The sequence below is a fragment of the Molossus molossus genome, unplaced genomic scaffold (assembly GCF_014108415.1).
Source record: "Molossus molossus isolate mMolMol1 unplaced genomic scaffold, mMolMol1.p scaffold_m16_p_11, whole genome shotgun sequence".
NCBI classification, from domain to species: Eukaryota; Metazoa; Chordata; class Mammalia; order Chiroptera; family Molossidae; genus Molossus; species Molossus molossus.
The window spans coordinates 38,881,107-38,899,879 of NW_023425346.1; the positions used below are offsets into that span (position 1 = coordinate 38,881,107).

An 18,773-nucleotide genomic window follows, 5' to 3' on the forward strand; every position below is an offset into this window, starting at 1 on the left:
AAGGCACCTGACCATGGAGTAGTGTGATCTGAAATCCACTACTTTATGTAAAATACTTCTTTATCTTCTCAAACTTGAATTATGTCAAATTTTCCTTTTTTCTTGGATTTCTACAATTGTCATTAAATCATATTTACTATTTTTACAATTTTTAAGTATACAATTCTGTAGCATTAAATATATTCACATGCTTTGTGCTACCACCTATATCCAGAATATTTTTATTTTCCCCAACTCTGTGCCCATTAAACACTAACTCCCCATTTCTCCTGCACCCCTCCCTCTGGTGACCACTGTTTCACTTTCTGTCTCTATGAATTTAACTACTCTAGAGATATCATATAAATGGAATCATACAATATTTATCCTTTTGTGTCTGATTTATTTCACAGCATAATGTCTTTAGTGTTCTTCCATGCTATAGTGTGTGTCAGAATTTCCTTATTTTTTAAGGCTAAATAATATTTCTTTGCATGCAGATAATACATTTTGTTTATCCATTTGGACAGCTGAGTTGTTTTCACATTTTGGCTATTATGAACGATGCTGCTATGGATTGAGATTTTCTCTGCTTTCTGTTCTTTTTGGTATGAACCCAGAAGTATAATTGCTAGATCATCTGCTAGTTATATGTTTAATTTTTTGAGGAACTTCCATGCACTTCCATAGTAGCTGCATCATTTTACCTTCCTATCTAAAATTTAAGAATATTCCAATTTCTCCACTTTCTTGCTAATATTTGTTCTTTTCTGTTTTTTGTTTTTTTTAAATTTTTATAATAACATCCTAATGGGTATGAAGCTGTGTATCATTGTGGTTTTCATTTGTATTTTTCTCATGATTAGTGATATGGAGCATCCTTTCCTGTACTTATTGGCCATTTGTACATCTTTAGATAAATATTTGTTCAGATCTTTTTAAATATTTTTCCTTTATTGATTTTAGAGAGGGAGAGGAAGGGAGAGGGAGAAAGATAGAAATATAGATGAGAGGGAACATTTATTGGCCGTCTTCTGCCTGCCTCCAGCTGGGGATCAGGCACACAACCTGGGCATGTGTCCTGAGCAGGAATCAAACCGGTGACCCTTTGGTGCATGGGTTTAGCGCTCAACCACTGAGCCACACCAGCTGGACCTTTTGCCCATTTCTCAATTGAGTTGTTTGTTTTTTTAGTTATTGAGTTTTAGGAGTTCCTATATATTCTAGATATTAACCTCTTTTCAGATACATGATTTGAAAATATTTTCTCCCATTACATGGCTTACTTTTTCATTCTGTTGATAATGTCTTTGAGTACAAACATTTTAAATTTTGATAGAGTTTATTTTATCTATATTTGTGTATAGCAGGTGTCTTTGGTGTTATATGCAAGAAATAATTGCCAAATCCAATGTCATGATCTTTCCATATATTTTCTTCTAAATGTTTTATAGTTTTAGCTCTTAGGTATAGGTCTTTGATGCATTTTGAGTTACTTTTTATATATGGTAGAGAGCAAGGGCATAACTTTATGTTTTTACATGTGGATATTCAGTTTTCCCATTTTCTTGATGTTTTTAAGACTATATATAGTCAGTTTTTGTTTTTGTTTTTTATCACTGTGGGTAATGGCTGGGAGTAAGATGGAAAATGACCCTAAGTTATGGTTGAAGCAAAATTGCATTTTTCTGTTATCCAGGGATGGATTAACTAGTTTACCAAAGTAAGTGTAACAGGACCAGGTAAGCAATCACCTTCTCAGAGTCTGCATCATTAGGCAGCTGTTGAATTGGTGCACAGGCTCAGCTCCTTGATGTGGAGAGTGGAGAGGAAAAACCTAAGCCACCCCAAAGCTGATCTGGCTAAAGAAGAGTAGATTCTGAAAGCTCTGCTATAGATCTTGCCCTTCTCCTCCCTGATGGTGTATCAGAACCACTATTGGGCGACTCTTCAGAACCATTTTTAGGTCAATAAAGAGTGCTTTGCAACTGCTGTCCAATTTTGTTTTAAATATTATCAATTTTTGGTATGGGAGGGGTAATTATGTTTTGGCAGAGATAGTAAGAAAATTTTCATAGTATCTTGAATTTTCAAAGAATGTACATACACTATAACACAAGTATTGTGTACCTATTGAGAGGAGACTGTATGCCTGTTTTTGTGGCAATTATAAAGATAATGGGATGAAAAAAGAAAAGAAGAGTATGGAAAGTGTCAGCAGTTGAGAGACAGTGCAGTTCCATGGGCAAGACTGTGCTGCTCTATCATTTATAAGGTGTTTGCTTTGGGCCAGTTAGTTAAACATTTCCCATCCCTTTTTTCATCTGTACAGTGGGGATAATAGTAGCCGATGGTATGGGGCTTTGTGAGGTTGAGATGAAATGTGTGTGCCAAGTGCTTTGGCGAGGTTAGGTCTGCTGTAAATGCTCAATTAAGGATCTTTGTCTTCCCTGAGAAGAGATAGCAAGACATATTCTAGGAGAAAATACAGTAAGTTGTAAGTCTATTGGTTTGTTTTTATTTTGTTTCTGACTTTTTTGTTGTCCCCAGCTGAAGGTTGCTAACATTTGTTTCTTTTGTTTCCTCTTTGGTACCAGTGTCAGTGACTTCCAAGTTTTTTACTTTTTTCTTTCTCATGGATATTATCTTTGTAACAAAATAACTGAGTTTTTCTTGTACTTACCTACTCAGTTCTTACATTTGGCTTTCTCTTCCTTTTGAAGTGCATATTCATGTGTTCCCTTTGCTGTACTCTTCCCTGCTTATTAACGATTTCATAGTTTTGATGAGATGTCTCTGAATAATCCTCTTAACCCTTGTCATTGATCCTTCCCAGTGAGAAGAGGGGACGTCCTGGCAGCGTGGAGTGGCATTCGTCCCCTTGTTATAGACCCCAACTCTGCAGACACTCAGTCCATCTCCCGAAATCATGTTGTGGACATCAGTGAGAGCGGCCTCATCACTATAGCAGGTATGGAGTGTTACCTTGTGATTTGGGAAAGCTTTAGATAGGGCTTGAGTCCAGTGGTCACACTAGCATCTCTTTTAACTCTAATCAACAGATACTTATTAATTAATTAATTAATTTACTTATTTTATGATTCTAAATACAACACATCGTTTTGCCATATTTGTTGTAAACAATAGGTGGGTTTGTTATTCGTAAGCGGATAAGTGGTTAATTATTTTTTAAAAAAATAAGGGGTAGTAACCTACTGAATTATTGATTGGCTTACTTGTAGGAGGCAAGTGGACAACCTATCGATCTATGGCAGAAGATACCATAAATGCTGCTATCAAGGCGCATAATTTGAAAGCAGGACCGAGTAGAACAGTTGGGCTTTTTCTTCAAGGGGGCAAAGATTGGAGCCCCACACTCTACATCAGGCTTGTCCAGGATTATGGACTTGAAAGCGAGGTGCGTGTTCATGGCCGTATCATCCTACCCTGTACCTGACCTCACTGTTCCCAGGAGCAGAATCGGCAGCCGTGTGGCCTCCCTAACTTAGAATTTCCTTTTGCTGGGTTCCTATTGCAAGGCACTGAACTTGGGTGATCGGTGGGCATTTCTGTCTTTGTACTATGGACGTGAATAATGGAAGAAAGGGAAAAAAAGAGGGGGTTTGTTTCCTTTAGTAGCCTAAAAAAACAATGCACATTTTAGTTCCAGTTTTAAAATCTGGGGTCTGTTTGCTTTGTTCCTAGCAGACAGGGCATCCCAAATGCTTCCTATCACGAGCATCAGGAGAGCTGTTCTCCAGAAGTGCTGCCGGGAGCAGAATGAAGCTGAAGCTCCATCAGTCACTGATACAGTGATACATGTGCAGCAGAGTTAGTGCTGGCCTAAGCATTCGGCCCCAGTGGTGTCCTCCCACAAAACAAAATCGAATGCTTTCCCAGAACTGGTAGTGACAGGCTCTGCAAAGCTGACAGGATAAGCTTGTACATTTTTTTTTTTTTTTTTTACTTTGTACCTAGAAGCTCTTGATATCCAGAGTACTAGCCTAATGCAGTTTTGTTTCCCCAGGTGGCACAGCATCTTGCCGCCACCTATGGTGACAAGGCTTTTGAGGTGGCCAAAATGGCGAGTGTGACTGGAAAAAGGTGGCCCATTGTCGGAGTGCGTCTTGTGTCAGAATTTCCATACATTGAAGCAGAGGTATGTGAGTGGCCATGTGGAATCTCCTGTCTGCATGGGATACCATTCACCTGTGTTGTTTTGTTTTGTTTTTTATCTTCTTTAAAATTTAAAACATAGCTAAGTTATAATGCACATATGTGAGCTAAAACCTGGAGTAAATTTGTCTGTTGAGCCTAGCTTTTTTCATTTATACATTCTTATTTTAACTCTAAATCAATATTGATAATGGTAACAATAATAATAGAAAATGAAGAGTTTCTTTCTCCTCCACAGAGCTGTCCCAAGTCTTGTTAATTCACACTTGTTGGCTTTTTGTGTGAATTTGCTACTCTTGTACCACTCGTGATGACGTATCTTGATACGACACTTAACTTCTCAGAGATTTAAGCTTTGTTTCTCTTTGAGGTTTCACATTTTATGAAACCAGAGACCATGCTTTATATTTACTTATAATTCACTTCACCTTGAAACCTGGGCATCCAGTAAATGTTTGTTTATTGATTGAAGGCGAGACTTCTGTCATTTGGCTACTGAGACCGAAATCTTTGGACAGCCTGAAGAGATGCAACCATAACTTCTTAATATGCGTTCTTTGCCTACTCAGCTATGTAAATTAGCATCCATATTATGTATAAGCAAAGGGGTACGCGATTACTGTGGATGGTAAATGAGAAGCGATTTTCCAGTGTGTGTGCCAGGCTCTATTCAGAAAGAAGGCAGTAACTCCTATCCAATTTGTCTCAGTTTCCAAACTCCTTTGGCAGGCAGACGGGAACTTGCATGATGTCACTGTCTCGTGCCTGCTACAGCACCAGAGTTTATAAAGAGAAATGTCACTTTTCCGAAGCACGGTTTTTTTTCGGCGAAATTGTATTTCCTTTTTTTTAAAAAAAAAAAGCCTAAATTAGTAATGTTACTTTAATTCAAACTCAGGTGAAGTACGGGATTAAGGAGTATGCCTGCACCGCAGTGGACATGATTTCCCGCCGCACTCGCCTGGCCTTTCTGAACGTGCAGGCGGCCGAGGAGGCCCTGCCCAGGATTGTCGAACTCATGGGCAGAGAACTGAATTGGGATGATTCTAAAAAAGAGGTACTATATGGAAGTCTTTAAACCCACAGTAACCATTACAAACACGCAATGTCCCAATCTGTTAGTAGAGGCTAGCATCGTTTTCGTGGTGACTTTGGATTGCTTGCCAATGTCTGTGTGTGTGTTTCATGCTGCCAGGTTTTAGGAAAGTGGAAAGATGTTCTTGTACCAACATTTCTGGAAAAACTCTTACAGAAAAGTGCTCTCAAATTCATGATTATAATTCTTAAAAGAGAAGATAATGGTTGTGGGCAGACCTGTTTCTGGTTTTCATTGAAAACACTCTTAGAATGTAAACGACAGTGAAATTCACACTCCTGAAAATCTGCCTTTGGTAGGAAACCAATCGCCTTTGGTTTGATTGCTTGACCACCAAATGCGTATTGACTTGTGTCATTTGAAATTTTATATTTATATCCAAGTTAAAAAAAGATAACCAGCGATGTTCAGATGCCCACATATACAGCCCTGGGTTTGTTGTAATAAACAGAAGATCTTCATGTTTTTGTTTTTTTTTAAAAACTAAACTGCTGTGTTATGCAGTCATTTTCATGTATTCATTCAGAAGTTACTTTTGTACACACTGGTTCTGTGCTTTCCCACATTGTCTTTTTCAATCCCGTTCCCTTTAGGCCCTTTGCTGCCACTTTGTTGTAGTAGCTCTGGTCGCACTCACCAGTAACCATGTCGCTCAATATACTTGCCAACCCTCCACCTTCTCTCTACTCAGCTGATTAGTGGCATTGACACACTTGATTCCTCCTTACTCCGTGAGCTACTTTCTGGAACACCACCTGTCCCAGTCTACTCAGGCTGCAATGCCAGAATGCTGCAGGTGGGGAGGCTAGACATCTGGAATCAGGGTGCAAGCACTGTTGGGTTCTGGTGAGAATCCTCTTCCTGGCTTTCAGACAGCTGCCTTCTTGCTGTGTCCTGTGTGGAGGAGAAAGAGAGGGAGAGGGGGACCCTACCCTCAAGACTCACCTGAACCTAATCACCCCCCGAAAGCTCCATCTCTGAATACCACCACATTGGGGTTAGGACTTCAGAATATGAATTTTGGAGGCATAATTCAGTCCACAGCAACACCTCTTTTGTGTCTCCTTGTACCTTCCCCAAACTACTAACGCCACTATGACCAACCTCAGGATGCTATACATAGCTATTCCTTATTTGGTTGAATAGAACTAAATCTTGGTATGAGAATCTGATCTACATCCATTAGCAGACCTCATCATATTTACCTTCAAATCATGGTTTGAATTTGACTCTTAACACAATTTCACTGCTCTCACCCTGATTCAGCATATCTTACGTGGATTATTGTAATAGCTTCCCTCCCCTAAACCAAGGTCCCTGCTTTAACAACTTCAGTGATCCTATTAAAACATAAGCCAGATCATTGGATATGCCAGTCTGAAGTTCAGAGGAACAGCTGAGTTGGTATTTAAGCCATCAGACTGGATGAGATGCAGGGAGTTCATGTGGTTGGGTATCAGTAGGCAGTCCAAGGACAGAGCCCTGAGCACTCCAGAGTTTGGAAGCTGGAGAGAAAAGGAAGAACCCAGGAGAAAGGGAAAGTGATAGCTAGTGAGGCTGGAGAAAGTGTGGGAAGACTCAAGAGAAAGTTATGACCAGAAAGGATTTCAAGAAGAAGAAAGTAATCTATTGTATCAAATGCTGCTGAAAGGTTTAGTAAGACGAGGATGGAAACTTAACAATTCCTTTGCTAAAACATCCTTTTACTCACAGTAAAGCCAAAGCCATTACAGCGGCTTACAAGGCCTTCATGATCTGGCCACCATCTTTCCGATCCCTGGTGTTTCCACTTCCCTCCAACCCACAGGTCAAGTTGTTGTTGTTTTTTATTTGTGTCCTGGTGATGCTTCTGCTTGGAATGCTCTTCCCTAGATATCCTCATGGCCTTCTCCCTCACTTCCTACTGGTCTCTGCTTCAGAGAGACCTTCCTTCACTGGGTTGAGTAAAAGGAGCCCCTTCCCCCATCTAAAGGACGTGGTCTACCTCTTTCTCTAGTTTACTTTTCTCTTTAGTGTCTGTTTCTGTTTGACATACCATGTGTTTACTTGTTGTCAGCCTCTCCGCCAGGAAATAGCTCCTCGAAGAAGACATGACCTGTTTGTTTCCATGTACTCAGTGTCCAACAAATAGAGGGGACCCTACATAAATGTCCACCGAATGAGTGAATGAACGTTACTGCGCATCTATGTCATATGTGTAAGGGATGGCTGGGTATAGGTCCTGTCCTTAAATTGTTCTCATTCTGGTGTAGATTTCCCAAAGATGGTTACCTATCAGAGTCACCTGGGAAATGTCGGGGAAAAGGGCATATTTCAAGGGTTGTCTTTTAGACAGCCAGAGTCCGAGTCCTCAGAGATGAAACCATGGCCCTCCATTTAAAAAATTCTCTTGTAATGTCAATGCAATGTATGTAGTATGCTGCTGATCAAATTCACCGGTTGAAAGAGCTCCTTAACATTGACCGCAACTCTGTCAGGCATAAACCTTTACCCCCTTTCAGAGTTGAGGAAATAGGCTAGGGGAGTAAGTCCCAGTCAGAGTTCATACAACTAGTGGATTGGAAGTGGCACTCTGAGCCCGGAGCGAGTGCTCTCCCCGCCCTGCCCATTTGCCTCCGCTTCGGTGGGGCTGGGTTAGAGTTCTTCCTGTTTTCAGGTTCGGTGTGATCAGCTGAAGCTACGTACAGAGGCAACACAGAATGGAACGCCCTCCTGTGCCACTGCCAATCACGTTCAGCATATAGAAGGACCGAGGATGATGTGTTCCTGTAAAGATGATGGTTGGAATGATTTGAATATGCAGGAAGAAATTTTGTGCCAGGAATTCAGGCTGTAGGAGGTAGAAAGGAGGAAGAAAATTCTGTAAACTGGTGTGTTCAGCCCTCCTGAGGAAACTAGATTTAACTTCAGTTCAAATTTTATGAGCAGATTTATGTACTCGGGAATATTCTCCCATCCCCCTCAACAAAGTAACAGAAATAAAAGACCTGAAGTTATTACTAAGTATCCGAGACACCGGAGTGTTAATGAGGTCTGTGGATAGTCTGGAGAGAACAAAGGAGAAGGGGGAAAAAGAATTAAAGGTTAGAAAGCTGGACTTCTGAGAAAAGGTTAAAAGCATTGGGATTATTTAACCTGCAAAAGTGAAAGAGGAACAAGGTGATAAATAACTCTCTGTAGATGAATTGTGCTTGTTTTTACCAGTCAATACTTAATGAGTGACTTGTATACTGAGCATTATACCAAATATTTTAGGGGAATAATAAGTAGCTTCATGGTTTCAAGGATCTTGAAATCTAATTGAGTGGTTATAACACAGATATACCCAAGAAATGTGTGTATGTTTTTCAAAGAAAGAAAGATTTAGAGAACTGTCATTCAAGACTAAATTCAACCAACCTGGAAGAACGAGTTAGGGAGGAAAGCATTGTGTAAAGGTATTGAGGCTTGAGAGGAGTTGCCGGGGATATTTGAAAAATAGAACACTGCCAAACTGGGTTCCACAGGGTATGAATAGTAGAAGTCAAAAGATGACTACATGGTCAAAAGAGTTTGGAAAATTCTGAGTTAAATAAATCTGTACTGGAAATAATTTGGTGCCTTTAAAATGCTTATGCGCATGTCAGTCTCCAAAAGGAGAACTTCGGAGACAGACTGGACTCTCACGTTTTGGAAGGGCTGGGGAAGGAGACCGGCGCTGCCTAGGAAATCTTTGGGGAAATGCTGCCATAGTATGTGGTGAGGAGGTTTTATAACTTTCAGGCAAAGCATGCATTTCATTGAGTGATTTTAAAGAGAGGACAACTTAAATAGATTGAGCGAATCTCCCAAAAAGAAATTCTTTCAAAGTTGATTTCAATGAGGAGGAAGCAAGTGAAGAAATGGAGTGACCGAAACAAGGAAGCTGATAAACAGCGAATTTAAAACAGATGGAAGACACGTGCTCACAATGAAAAGGTATCCAGGAATAGAATGGATGTATATAGTGTCAGGGATTGGCTGAATGTTGGAAAAAAATGCCAAGGACATAAAATAACTTTTAAAAATGGAAAAGAAACAGGTCAGTATGGCTCACTGGTTGAGCATTGTTCCATACACCAAGAGGTCGTGGGTTCGATTCCCGTCAGGGAACATGCCCAGGTTGTGGGCCTGATCCCCAGTGTGGGACATGCAGGAGGCGGCCAGTTGATGTTCTCTGTCATTGATGTTTCTATTTCTCTCCCTCTCCCTTCCTCTGTCTCTAAAATCAATAAAGAAAAAAATTAAAAATACAACATTAAAACTGGAAAAGAATGCAAGCGAGGCCTAACCAAGGTCATTGCTTGAGGAGACTGGCACCGCATTCCTGAATGCCAGAGAGAAGAAAGAGCTTTTCAACTTGTAGTTTAATACCAAGTTGTGTCTCTTTTTGGTCAAGGAGAATGATTTTCAGGGTGAAAAGAGCAAAATAAACATTGGTAAGAGGAAATAGATATTCAAATAGGAGGTTGCTGTAAATGAGTTTGTATGCCAACCCAGAAAAATTATACCTCAGGGTACTCAGAGAATTTGCAGATGGAATTTATTTAACCATTGTTGAGCTTTAAAATATTGTGGCAAATAGAAGCAGAACCTGAAGACAGAAGATGGGCAAATGTAGCACTGAATTCCAAAAAGGGAGAAGAGAAAAATATAGTTTGTAACTTACAAACCCATGGTCTTTGCACTGTTCTTGGAAAGTTGTCTAGATTATGGCATTTTAAGTATGTTATCAGCATTTAGCAAGACATGTAGGGACCACTGCAAGCTAGTGATGAAGTATTTAGGAAAAAATCTCTCCAGATATCTCATTTTCTTTTCATAAAGATGAGCGAGACTGTTCGGTCAGGGAAATGGTCTAGACATAATGTATTTGAATTCCTTACAGCATTTTATGAAGGTCCATGTGATAATTTTTTTTAAATCAGTCAATTTTTAATCAGCCAAATGATCACTGTTTGCCTCAGAAGAGGTCTCAGGTAGCAAGCAGGTCACGAGGACTCTGTCCTCTGTTTGACCTAGTCTGCCTTGCTTCAAGTGCTGAGGTTGTGATGTTGATGGCATGCATCTTTGGTACACCAATAACAAGAAACTGGAGGGAGCGTGAATGTTTGATGACAAATTGAAGCAAGGGATGAAATTTTATTAGGTATAATTTAATAGAGATAAATGGCAAACCTTGCCATAGATAGCAAAACAACTCCATTCATGATAGATCTGACAAGGCTTAACAACAGCACATGCAAAAATGAAATATGGTTTCTGTTATCTGTGAATGCATAGCAGTTAACAGTGGATCATGGCTGCCCCCAAATGCAATTGCAATCTTAAGCTGCATTCATAGAAATCATATCTCTAGATCGATGAAGCGGATAGTTACTCCTTTCTAGGTACTTGCCAATCCCCCCAAAATGGCAGGGATTGCAAAGGGATGGGTTTGATCTCAACATAACACTTTCCATCAATTGGAACCAACCCTGTATGGGCTACTTTCAGTGGTATTGAGTCATCGGCCTATGGTTAGAATTCTTTAGATGCAGATCTCATGCTTCCATTTTTTGGAATATTGTAAAGAAAATGTGGGTTTAGGGAAGCACATTGGTTGACTTCTAGGGGAAAATCTTTTCCAACTTTGAAATTTCATGATTCCTTGCTTGAACGAGTATAAATAAATTACATAGGTGATGCAGGGAGATGAATCAAAGAAGAACTTGTTGGAGGGAAGCATCAGAGAGAAATAGATCTTGAATCAGTTTTGTAGAATATGACCAGGTAAAATTGCTGCTATGGAAAAATATTGTTTTTTATAGCTGCTGTATTTTCTTGTGTGAAGAGAGTAATATGCCAGTAAAGAATGTCTTTTGTGACTTTACAGACAAGTTTTATATATACCTTATATATTGTGTATGATATATATATAAAATAGTATATTTTGATAACAGTGTATTATATATTTTATATATGTATATTAGCTGAGATAATATTTTAGCATTCCCAATTTTATCTATACTATAGTTATTTTGCTTTTTTGCATATGCACATACATATCCTAAGAGAAAGGAAAGGAGGAAGGGAATAATTTCAGAAAAATAGTTTGTCTTCCCAAGAAAAAGGAGCAAATGTTCTTGTCATCTACCTAAGATCCTTTGATAGGAATGATGGGAAGTCCGGGGAATTTAAGACTTGTATTAGTAAGCTTTCTCTAGGTTATGTATATGACAAACAACTTCAAAATCTTATTAGTTTACCATGGCAAGCACTTACTTTTTCCTCATATTACACAAAGGCTGCATGTTAGCTCTTTTCCATGTCCTGGATTATTTCAGATGTCTCTGATGTATGCCCTGCTCCTGGCGCAGGAGCAAGAGAGGTGAAGCCAAGCTGTGCAGTTGCTTTTAAACTTTTATTCAGAAGTGGTAGATATTATATCTATCCATGTTCTACTGGCCAGCGTGAACCATATGCCCAAGCTCACACCAATGGGGTTAAAGAGTGTTCTTATGGGGGGAGTATGCATGATATACTATGTATAGCTAAATGGGAGAAAAGAGATATTTGTGAACATTATACAGTACAATAGAGTCTTTTTGAAAATTCTTAGATGGAAGACAGACATGATGATAAGTGTTCTCAGCAATCATATCAATTGAGGCCAGGACATTGAAAACGGGAAGAAGAACTAGTCAGGATAGTGTGTTTCTCCTCATTACTCTGCAGCTTCCATCCAACTATCAGAATCCTAGGGACAGAACTTCAGAAGAGCTAAACTCATGGTGCCTGGTCATGGCACACTGCACGCCGCGTTGTAAGTGGTTGTTCAAGTCCTAGGTTTCTTCTTCCCTTTTAATTGCTTTTTTGCCACCAACACCACAAGGATTTGGTCCCGTAGATTTTGATAGTGAAAGAATATTCAGCATTAAAAGGAAACAAAATAATAAAACTTGCAACAACCTGAATGAAGCTTAGAATCCATTATGCTGTGGAAGCAGTCAAATGCAAAAGACTGCCTCCTGTATGAACCCTTTACATGAAATGCTAGAAAAGGCAAAACTCTAGTGACAAAAAACACATCAGTGGTTGCCTGAGGAAGAGATGAGTTACAAATGGGCAGAAAGAAGCTTTTTAGGGTGATAGAAATGTTCTATATATTGATCACAGTACAGTATACATCAAACCGCATATCTAAAATAGGTGGGTTTTATTGACTATAAATTATACTCCAATAAAACTGGAAGAAATAAAAAAGTATGCTGGTCTGTTAAGTGAGGATGAGCCAGCTTCCTTTTAGAAAATCAAAAGAAAAAGATCAATACATTTTTCCGTCAGTCTTTGAACTTTCTGTGTGTCTGTGTTTTAGGAAGAACTTGAAACAGCCAGGAAGTTTCTATATTATGAAATGGGCTACAAATCTCGATCAGAACAGCTAACAGATCGCTCTGAAATCAGTCTGCTGCCTTCAGACATTGACAGGTACTTCTAACCAGTCTCTCTCTCTCTCTCTCTCTCTCTCTCTCTCTCTCTCTCTTCCTTCACCTCCATGAGATTATTTTCCCATTATTCAATGTTATATTCCAGGTACAAGAAGAGATTTCATAAGTTTGATGCAGACCAAAAGGGCTTTATTACCATTGTTGATGTTCAGCGTGTATTAGAGGTAATATTTTTTTGATTCAATATCTTGGAGAACAAAAGAATGTAAATATTATATTAGATGATTTTTTCTTATCTAGCGATTTCTATGAATCATATTTCTCTTAATTTTTGAAAAGTTGGTAACTATATTAAAAGGATTTGCATAATATTTAGTTAAACCTCATTATTTTTTGCTTTTATTTAGAATATCAATATCCAAATGGACGAGAATACACTACATGAAATTCTGAATGAAGTAGATTTGAACAAAAATGGACAAGTTGAACTCAATGAATTTTTGCAGGTGAGTTGTCCTGAAAGGAAACAAGTGTATTTGCTTTTCATCTTTTGGTTGTCAGTGGGTGTTCGCGATTGAGTTTGATATCCACACATCATTCTGAAAAAGAAGACAGCTTGAAGCCAGGGAAGGTTGATCTCTGTGCCCTCAAGGATAAGGCTGTATGTGGTGCATGTTCTTTTTCCTTTTTATAAGACACATTCTGCTGTGTCGGGCAATTTAGATTAAGTTCAAGTTAATTATGGCTTAAAGGGGTGAATAAGAAGTTTGCTTTTTAAAGAGGTAGGCCATGGAATACCACTGCTGGACCATTCTTGATCTGCTTCGAAGAGGTAACACAGTATTTCTAATGTGGAAAGTAATTGTTTTTAAAGAAAACTTTTACAAATCATAGTTGCATTCATTTGAGAATCATATCACCTGAGAACCTGGAATGTAATTATTATATTCATACATTATAAAGAATCTGAAAATCAAAAGAAAGGGAACATACATTCTGGGGTCAAGACCAAATAATTCAAGCATTTCTGTTTTTACTTATCAAGGCTCAATTGTTTAAGTGTCACCATGAAGGAAACACATTTTATTACTTTAACTTCAAACTAGATGCTGCACATGATTCCTTAAAAGAGAGAAATTTAACAAACCCCTACATGATTGTGGCTGTCCATAGCCCTCTGATCACATGAAGAGTGTATTGGTTTCCAAGCAGCCAGGTTTTTTTCTGTAGTGCTGCTTGGGCAGGTATTTCAAATGAATGCCAGGTCTTGCTTGCACCATGGCAATGATGAATGCTGAACATGAAATAAATTAATGCTGGGGATTTTGGTCAATGTCAGCCCTTTCTTCACTGTGTCAAGTTAAACAAACAAGATCAAGGCAAAGGAAATGGTAATTGTCTCTCTGGAGATGAGCTGCAGATAAGAGCATTGTTGAATCTAAATGCAGAAAATTTTCACAGGTTGTGTCCAGCATTACAAAAAAGAATGTTTAGTTCTTTAGCTTACCGTTTAACTAAGCGCACATTTTAAATTGAGTTTAAAATTTACACTTGGCAATTAGAAACCAATACATTTTTATCCAGTTTTTTTTTGTTTTGTTTTTTTTTTAAGAATATTTTATTGTTTGTCTCAGGATTTTAGAAGACTTTAAATAAACAACAATACTTAGGGTTGGAAGACCTGGGTTTTAGAAACAATAAGAATCTCATTTTATGAATAGGCTATGTAGTTTGGGTTTAAAGTCATTTTCTTGAATGCAATACAGTTAAACACATACAAAGTAATTTAAAACATCTACAGGTTTTCTTGTACAGTTTTTAATAATAGAGTATTTCTTATTTTTTGTCCAGTACCTAATGAAAGAAACTATTCATGTAAGAGCTAAGTACAAATACAGAGTGTAATTTTCAACCTCAAAAATGCTAATCATATTTCTCATGAAATATATTCACACCCAAATGTTATTTTTGTTCTTGTAATATGGTTTTGAGATATGTAATGTTTAAAGAAACTTTGAATTTATAAAGGTTGGTACATCATGTAAGGTTTATGGATAAAAGAAAAACTCCAGCTCTGTCAGATTTGTTAGCTCTGATAAACTTTGAAGGTCTTTATGGAATCAGACAAAACAATAGACAATAAATTGTTCTGTCTTTAGATGTCAGCATCCATTATGTTACATCACTCATCATATGTGAAGTATGTTTTCAGGGGGATTTTTTTTTAATATAGTATTTTTTTTCTCAAAGCTAAGAGCCCATGTTTACCTCATTAACACTCTATTCAGTATAGGTTTTGTGTTTCAGTCATCCTCATGGAAGGATCACTACAGGTGTTACATGGTTACGTGACTTTATTTTTAGGTTTGGGCTCTGATGCCACTTTGCATGTAGGAGTCAATCTCTAATAAGCACTAGCTTGTGAATCAGCTTTTAATAAGGTCATGAATTCTGATCTGCACTGTGGCAGGTGCCTCTGACTCATATTCAGAGTTGTTTAAAGAAATGTATCTCTGTAAGCTAGAAACTAGAATCCTGGAAAATATGTTATATATTTATCTGGTGAATGGCTAAATCAGCTCTTTAAAAATAAATAAATTAGAAGCTTGGGGAAGTGATATCAAGAAAAGCAAATAGTTAAAACCACATAAACTTAAAAAGGAAAAAAAAAGAAAATCCCCGTGCTCATAATTGCAAAATGCCTTTAAGATGAAAGGCCTTTGCCCGCTGACTGCATGTCATTTCAAAACTAATTCTGATTTTATCCATTGGATCAAAATGAATTAGCTAAAATCTCAGCTGCGGAGTGCTTTTAATTCTTAAGGTAGATCTCTAGGTCCATTTTCAAGGACTTAAATGTAAATTACTTTATCGAGTCTTTAAGGAATTTGGATTTAGGAGACTTGAAGTTGTCAAGTACAGTAACTTAAAAAAAGAGTAGTTAAATATAGATCATGGTTTGTCTTTGTTCAATCCCTGAGATTCATCTTTAAGATTTTTAAATAGACCTCAAGATCCAATATTTGAGTTGCTGAAAAATGTATGTGTCCTGAGCATGTTAAGGGGCAAAAGAGTGGTGTGTTCAATTTGCATTTAAAGGCAGGCTGATTTCGCGAGGTGGGCATGGTTCTTGCAGCAACGGTGAAACACCTGCCCCTACCTTCATTTCTGAAATATTCAAGCTTCTTCTTCGAGCTGTAGGACCTGCTAGGGCTCTTGGTGGAGCACTTACTGACCTCCGCCTGTACAAAGGTGAGCATTCAAATGCCGTGAAGGCGGGAGTAAGCCAGGCTGCCTTCTGAATGCCGTGCATGTGTTCTCTTTAAGCTGATGAGTGCCATTCAGAAAGGAAGGGTGTCTGGGAGCCGCCTGGCGATACTGATGAAAACGGCCGAAGAGAACCTGGACCGAAGAGTTCCCATTCCAGTGGACCGAAGTTGTGGAGGGTTGTGAGTGTGAGCAGTGACTCCTCGGCCGGCAAGCACAGAACAACAGATCGTCCTGTAACAACAGTTACAAAATACAACACTCCAAAATAGTGGATATGGATAGCTGCCTTTTTTTTTTCTTTTTCTTTTTAACACTGGGAAACATTCCAAAGCTTTAGGATGTTGATGTATACCCTTTATCTGCATTTGCCATTCACTCTAGCTTCTAGAAAGTGTATTTTATCTTTTTTCTCATTTCCGATGCACCCTGACTTAATGTTTTGTATCCATTTTGTGACCTGTTAGCCTGGACATGCTCCCTTTTTGTGTATTTGTTCATTTATTCCAATTCAGTTCTAGAGACAGAATATTTTGGCTGAAATTGAAAGAAGAAGCTGGAAAAATTTTGTGACATACACAAAGCTCTGGACATTCAGCTTGTAGATAGTATTGTTAAAAGAAATGAAGTGGGGAGTGGCCTATTGAAGTAATAGTTTCTGGAGACCTCCCAGCCCCTTCCTCCAGCTCGTCTGCCTTCCCGCCCGAACTGTCCTGCAGGTGCATATCTGGAGCACGCCTGGCACCCTGGGGAGGGGAGGAATGTAGATCTGGTTCCAGAAGCAAGTCTGAAAGAGAAACTCTGAACGCTTCCGGAATCGCAGGTGTAAGATAAGGATGGCAGTGGCATTTGCTGGGAGTTACAGTGATAATTTCATCTCAGCAATTCATTTTTTTCCTCAGTCACTGCTGGTTTTTCTTTGACTACTATAGTTGCCAGGAAAATTCTTCCTTTTTTTTTTTACTTTAAAACCAGCATTTCAATGGCAAGTTGGATGTAACGGGATGAGACTAAATTTCTCAAATCTTTACAGTAGTAATAATTTAAGGGTTAAAACCTGTGTTAATAAGCATCTACATAGGATAGCACAGTTTTTAGCCCCCTAAATCTTAAAGCATGTAATATTTTGCTTTGTTTATTGCATATCTCTTGGGGGTAGTATTTGTAAACAGGTAGAAACGAGAATACAAATAGCCCTTTGGTAACTTTATTTATAATTATTTGTAGAAAGGTCTAACACTCAAGGTCTGTTGGTTACTACAAAGCCGCTCCCATTCTGGACTCAATGGAAAAGTTCTCGATCTACCAAAAAGAAAAAGAGAAAAATAAAATCACACACAAATCACACTCTCACACGTTCTCCCCCAACACTCACACAGGCACAAAACACAAACAAGAATCAGTCTGTATTGCATTTAACAATGAGTTGAATTTAAAGGGCCATTTTGGTACGCTTTTGCAATATTTTGGTGGCATTTTAGCCAGTCATCTGAATATTTATTTATTGTGCTGCCTCTTGTGAAGTTAGCTACCTACTTCTTGTGTCTCAAGATCAGGTTGTGCATGTGATAGGAAATCTAACCCTTTATTTAATGTCAGGTTTTCATTGCACAGACTTAAGATCTTAGTTTTTAAAACTGGTAGCAATCATTATTCATAGCTGTGTTCTGTGCTGTTATTTCTGTTTATGTCAGCATAGAATATCTGTATGCCTCATTCTAGTGGGCCGTGAGCCTGGATGTCATAATATAAACACTGGAAATTCACTCACTTAAGCACCACCCTCACCTCTGAAGCAAATAGCCTCTTAACTCATTTTGTTTTTAAAGAATGTTTTAGACTTGCCACTTGGAAAGGTAAACCGAAAATAGAGCAAGTGACGCTCCCAGGTACCACTGTGAAGTTTTTCTTCCAAGGCATGAATTTTTTACAATGGCTATTTTTCTCTTTTTTTTTTTAATAATGAAAGCTCGTGGCTTTGTAATTTAGTGTTTTTCTATCAAGACAATAAATTTCACTGTTTAGAATCCAGTGACATTTCATAGAGAGAGGAGCTGTCCTTTAACACATTACAGAGGATGCACCACAATATGGTCCATGTGTGCGCTCGCTCTTTCTTTCTCTTGTTCTGGTTAGAAAGGTGGAAAGGATGGCTTGTACCTTCCCTGAATCCGCTGCAGTAGGGACCCTCTGCAAACCTGCCTGGCCTGGCAGAGCTGTCTTTGTAACACAGGCCTCGCTGTGCGCACTTCACTGTGAGTGAAGTTCCTTTAAGGACAAAGAAAAGCACACTTTTCTTCTTTTGAGCATATTTGCTTTTGCTTAAAATCTGCTAATTCTAAAACATACGCTCCTTCATCGATCCCAGAGACTCGTCTTGGAAATGAGCTGGTTCCAAGTCTTTACTGTGAATAAAGCACCCCACATTTTTGTGTAAGTTCTTAATTAAACCTGTACAGCCTCTCTACCTGATTTCAGAAAAGGAGAAAAGAAATAGGGGGATACGTTCCTTCAAAACCTACTCCAAGAGCAGAAGCATTTTTTTTTCCTTTTCATATAAATGTGATGTAGATGATGCTGTTGGGGTGGGGGTGGGGTGGGCCTAGATTGTCTTTTATCAATTAAGTGATTTCTTTCAAGAGCCTTAAGGGGATTCGGGTGAAGGAACCCCCCTCTGTGGTGGGGGGCCGGAGGCTCCTGTAGCCCGTGCCACAGTCGGTCAGTAGTCATCATGCTGGATTATTTGCTAAGCCAAGGTTGCCTGCCTCATATCCGTCATGCTGTTGGCAATATTCTTGCTTTCAGTT

At 38.7% G+C, this 18,773-nt stretch overlaps 1 protein-coding gene across 2 annotated transcripts in view; it reads left to right on the forward strand.

Annotated features, from left to right (window-relative positions):
- GPD2 (glycerol-3-phosphate dehydrogenase 2) overlaps nt 1-18,530 on the forward strand; it is a 151,773-nt gene extending 133,243 nt beyond the window's left edge. Inside the window, exons 10-17 of one of the 2 annotated variants that reach the window (XM_036254911.1) lie at nt 2,816-2,950; nt 3,222-3,397; nt 4,007-4,138; nt 5,054-5,212; nt 12,627-12,739; nt 12,845-12,923; nt 13,107-13,205; nt 16,027-18,529. In XM_036254911.1, the coding sequence (XP_036110804.1) occupies nt 2,816-2,950; nt 3,222-3,397; nt 4,007-4,138; nt 5,054-5,212; nt 12,627-12,739; nt 12,845-12,923; nt 13,107-13,205; nt 16,027-16,152 (1,019 nt within the window). In that variant the 3' untranslated portion in view covers nt 16,153-18,529. Of the gene's footprint in view, nt 1-2,815; nt 2,951-3,221; nt 3,398-4,006; nt 4,139-5,053; nt 5,213-12,626; nt 12,740-12,844; nt 12,924-13,106; nt 13,206-16,026 lie in introns of both variants that reach the window. The other variant, XM_036254912.1, reaches the window with a different exon arrangement.
- The last annotated feature ends 243 nt before the right edge of the window (nt 18,531-18,773 follow it).